General features: G+C 35.0%; 2 protein-coding genes across 2 annotated transcripts; both read left to right on the forward strand.

The window, feature by feature from the left end:
* Positions 1-920: 920 nt before the first annotated feature.
* Positions 921-2,753, forward strand: LOC116337315. The gene is made up of 4 exons (XM_031761754.1): positions 921-1,139; positions 1,203-1,320; positions 1,663-2,000; positions 2,077-2,753. Exons 1-4 carry the CDS (start codon positions 1,017-1,019, stop codon positions 2,539-2,541), a joined length of 1,044 nt encoding a protein of 347 aa, XP_031617614.1. The 5' UTR covers positions 921-1,016; the 3' UTR covers positions 2,542-2,753.
* Positions 2,754-2,798: 45 nt separating this feature from the next.
* LOC116337316 (protein kinase C-binding protein 1-like) lies at positions 2,799-4,219 on the forward strand. The gene is made up of 5 exons (XM_031761755.1): positions 2,799-2,914; positions 3,018-3,168; positions 3,254-3,410; positions 3,507-3,850; positions 3,909-4,219. The coding sequence occupies exons 3-5, from the start codon at positions 3,293-3,295 to the stop codon at positions 4,056-4,058; spliced, it is 612 nt and encodes a 203-aa protein (XP_031617615.1). The 5' UTR covers positions 2,799-2,914; positions 3,018-3,168; positions 3,254-3,292; the 3' UTR covers positions 4,059-4,219.
* Positions 4,220-5,130: the final 911 nt, after the last annotated feature.

Below are 5,130 nucleotides of genomic sequence, written 5' to 3' on the forward strand. Positions count from 1 at the left end.
TTGGCCTAATACAATACCTTCCCTACACTAGGTGTGCGGAAAAGTAAAAGTACATTTTTTGAGCATCCATATTCCACGAAATGTTGTATCTAAAGGTATCAAAAAAGTTGTACATATTGAATAAGAAAGATGAAAATAAATTAAAGCAATAAAAACAATTACCGAACAAAAAATGTTTCAATCTAATCCATTTTTTCAAGTGAAATCATTTTCACTAATAAGTCATTAGTAATGACTCGACGTGATTGAGTGGGCCAATTTCAATAGTCACAGCTCATTAGTCTTCAAAGACTTAAATGTGCTTTAAATCAGAATAATTAGTGATTGAAATATGCTTCTTCTAAGAAGAATCTTCTTTTATGAGAATGAAAGAGAGAAGTTTGATGTGCTCATTGAGAACCTGGACCTAAAAAATGTGATGGCGATGGTATACCAAACGTGACAAAGTCCACATCCCTGAAATATTTAGTAATTAGAGATATATCAGAGAATGCATTTCTGCTAGCACTTGAAGAGATCGACGTAAGAGAGATGCACAGAAGTACTTCAGGAATCACGAAAATAATATAAAACGGAAAAAATTTAAAAAATGTTCTCACGAAATTGGCCGTTGATAATTATTCCGCTAATACAATCACTTCTAATTGACAAAATAAAAAGAACTGTATAAAATTAATTTAAATCGTTTTATTTTTTCTAGTCCCTTTCACTCCTTGATCTTCCATGTCTTTGATTAGAAAAAAAAATTCATTAAAATTACAAAACAATGAATCCATTTAGTTCAATTAAAATTGTTTTTATATACAATCGTATTGAATGTGTCTGTTTTGAAAGTGGAACAATTTGAATGGCACCACTGAACGCACTCAATGTACCAATGAAAAAGTCACTTGTCAAAGTCGCTGATATTTTGACAGCAATATTAGTACACCGTCGCGTTTGTGCACAACAATTTTCCATACACATTTTTCGCTGATTATTTCAAAAATTTTCCAAGTATTTTCTATTTGATTGTGATGGAAGATGAAAATGGTGATCGTGACAGTTGCATGGGCAGTGAATTTGATGCATCCCAATCACAAGTCAACCAATTAAGTTTGTTGAAGTACAGCTTCAAGCGTATTACGGCCATATCAAAAGTATGGACACAATTGTGGTTTTTTTTTTAATTGAAAATGCTAATAAATTGACATGTATTTCAGTATCGAAAATGTTTCATGAAAAAATTGCATGAGCTGGAAGATGATGTCAACACAATGCATGAATTCGACAAGTATTTAGACGGTGTTTTGCGTTGGACACAGAACTACATTGATTCGGGTAAGTTGATGTTTTTGGTTAGGTTGTTGACGTGTGTTGTACTAACGACGTGCATCGGTCAGATCGAATTATGTGTGCAAGTGAAACATTTTTTGCGTCGATTTTCAGTCAAGGTCATACCAGAACTGACAGTCTCCAATTTTCGTGTTAATTAGTGTTCTTTCTTCAGAATTCGGCTGTTTTATTGTGAACCGAAAGATCAAACGCATTGATTAATCAAATCTGGCTGGCATCAATTTCCCAACAGATACAAGAGACCAACATAATTTTCTTTATTTGGCATCAATGCCAAAACCTAACCTAACCAAATGGTTGACTAAAATGATGGAATGCTATTTTCAGGTACCGACATCGAAAAGAAATTGGCAAAACAAATAAAAAATGAGCTTGTCAAAGATGCAAATGGCATTCGTGCATGCGTTGAATGCTTTGCAAAGTGGAAAAAAGACCGAACGGATTATTTCAAAGAAGCATGCAGTCCACCACATTTGATTGTTTTCGCAAAATTTGCCAACTATCGCTGTTGGCCCGCCAAGGTGATGACTGTATTGGATCATGGTGTGAATGTTGAATTTTTCGGTGATCACTCCCAGGCCGATGTCGCTGAATCGGACTGCCAATTGTTCTCGGAAAAGGCATCGAAGAAGGGCAAGAGCAAATCATTCAATGAAGCTATTGATGTGAGTTTTGTCGTCATTTGTCCATGAAGTACTGAACATATGTATGAACTGTGAACATTTTTTCGTCTGAATTTAGGAGCTCGAAGCACACATTGAATGTATCAAGAATAGGTTTGGTTCCTTTTATCCGGCCAAATTTCGAACGCAGCTGAGCGTGCACAATATAAAACAACAATTGAGAGATATGATTCCAGGTGCATTTCTTGATGCTGAATTACCCAGTCCGATTAGTATTGACCCATCCGAACCGAATTGCCCGACAGAAAGTTCATCATTGGATGTGCCACTGCTTGACGAACTAAACGCCGAACAACACATTGAATCCGGTGGTCTTCGGGGTCGCAAACGCCATGCTACGAACGATGACATCGACGATGTCATTCCGAATAAAGTTACTATATTCGATGACGAATCGTCAGAAGAATGTCCCATCGAACTTCGACGACGATTGACCGAGGCCAATCGAGTAATTGATTCATTGACGCATGAGAATGAGGAAATTAAAAATGAAATTGAGGCGTTGAAGAAACAATTGCTCTAGGGATGCCGCGAAAATAATGAAGACGACGAATAGACACAAACCAACTCGCTCGTTACTTTTTTTTAGAAAAAAAAATGTAAAATTATTTCGGAATTTTTACATTTCCGCATACCTAGTATGGGAAAGGTATTTTAATTAATTTTGATCAAATCAATCATACAATCTATTTATAAAAAATAGAAAATTCACAATAAATTCCACAATTCACTGAACATTGATCGCGTCTCTTTTGATTTTTATGGAGATTTGACTTTAGCCGAAATTATATATGTTGGTCAGTTTAATTATAGTTCATTTTTGAAAATAGAATCATATAAAGTGCGAATAAGATTTTACATTGAAAATACGAAAGGATCCTTGGAGCATAAGAAAAGTAAGAAAAACCAACTCAATTCATATTTGCACTGAATGTCAGTGGTGTTGTCTATTTTCTCTGGTACAAATCACCGTTTAAGCAAAAGTCAAATTATTTTCAGTTAAATGAAGTGAAAACCAAGTGAAGACACAATGAATACACCGATTGTTCGCCGAATCCAAACATCATCCAAATCGGCTGCTTTGCAATTAAAACAAAATCAATGGCGACTATTGAAATAGAGTTTAACAAACATCATGCAAATGTAAGAGGTAAGAATTTCACTTATTTTTTTCAAGAGTAATATTGGTGCTATGTGGAAGCCACATTTAATTTGATGCATTGAATATTTTCTAGAACAACATTCTCAAAGATGAATTTTCAACGCTACATCCCATGCTTAGTACGATTGGTTTGAATGGTATAGCACACAAGTTTGACAGCTATGCCAACGTTGAAGAATTTTTGGCGGATATCAAAGCGTTGGTTCGAAGCTACTACATTCAATTTGGGAGTAAGTATCATTATTTCGCCACCATAAAACCGGATTCTTTACCGATCCTATGAGGTTTAGTGGTTTAGTTTTGATCATTTATTTCGTCCATCACAGCTGAAGGAGGTGTTAAACATATCATCAATCGTTTGTCCAAATTGTGCCATCTCGGTGTAAAGAGCATTCGGACATGCCCTGAATGTTTTGAAAACTGGGCCTCCGATCACGACAATTATTTCGTTAAAGTATGCACAAAACTACATCTAACCGTTGCTATGGCGAAAGCAACTCATTTTCCGTACTGGCCGGCGGAGCTTATGTCAATCACTGGTGCCATGGCAAATGTCGTGTTTTTCGGTGATCACACTCAAGACGATGTACCAGTGACACAATGCATTTTATATGCACAACGAAATCCTATTCAAAGCGCACAAACCGATGAATTCAACAATGCTCTAATGGTAAGGACAAAGTCTTATTCAATTGGAATTGCTTTATTTAACAATTTTTTTTGAACAGGAGCTCAATGTTCATATTCGAAATGTTTTCGAAAAATTCGGCTCATTCAATCCAACTGAAAGTAAGGTGCTAAATGCCCAGATGCTCGAACAAAGCTTGATGTCCATACAAGCAACGTTTTATAGTGCGTACAATGGGTTTTCAACATGAGTCAAATCAATTTGCTGGCCCATGTTCTTCAAGGCCATCGTCATCAAATGATGCACCAAAGGCGATTCAATTGAAGGCACCGCCAAAATCTGTGTACGCTGACTCTGGTGGAATTAGAACCGACTCTGGTCTTTCCTCAAAGTTGAAATGTATTTTTGTAAGAGATTTTGTTGCGTTGAATTTTGCAAAGTTTAAAATAAATTTTGTTTTCGTTCGGCAAAGTATATTTTGAGTATCAAAAATGAGTTAAATCAAATAATTTTTTTTATTCTGATGGAATTCAGTCGACTTATTTGATTTTTTTAAATAGTTAATATTTTACCCGTGTGTGAATAAATGACTAATCAGGTTTACTGTTACCATTTGAGTCATTGAATAAATATACTAGTATAAATCGGCTTCATTAGACCAAACAATTTTTACAAGTCGTCTTACACATTACCCACCTAAAGTCTGTACTGCACCTATTTGCGTATCTACATATAATTAGGCTTTTCATATACAAAATGTTCAAACATTTTTTTTCACCCGGGTTAACGTGTCCATATTAAACATATGTTGTTAACAAAACAATCAAGTCTCATTAAAATAATTGATAAGCCAACTGAGAAGCAATCGGTTTTTTCTAATCTCTAGGTCACGGTTCCATTTGAATTCGATTCCATTTTGTTCGTTTGTTTTAAATCATAATCAATTTTTTTGTATAAATAAATGTGTGTGATAAGATTGATTAGAACTTCGTCTTAATTGTAAGGAAGCTGTACAATATATAATAATAAAATGAGTGGCCTTCATTTTTAGTGTACATTAGTACTTTCGCGAATTATTGGCGATTGATTCAATTACTCCATAGTTTATTTGGAAAATTACGATTCGGAATCAACATGCATTATTATTCATTTCTTTTAGTTGCATTGTGCATCGCTTCAGGTATTTTGCAGTAAATACTATCTAACTTAATTCGACTTAATAAAAGGAGCGAGTACGACGTTTCCCCCTTTGCTAAGCGAAATAAATCCGATATGCGGCGCTGATTTAAATGTCACTCTATGTCATTCCACAATGATACATT

The sequence above is a fragment of the Contarinia nasturtii genome, unplaced genomic scaffold (assembly GCF_009176525.2).
Source record: "Contarinia nasturtii isolate CC-2019 unplaced genomic scaffold, AAFC_CNas_1.1 Cnas_scaffold_245, whole genome shotgun sequence".
In the NCBI taxonomy this organism is placed as follows: domain Eukaryota; kingdom Metazoa; phylum Arthropoda; class Insecta; order Diptera; family Cecidomyiidae; genus Contarinia; species Contarinia nasturtii.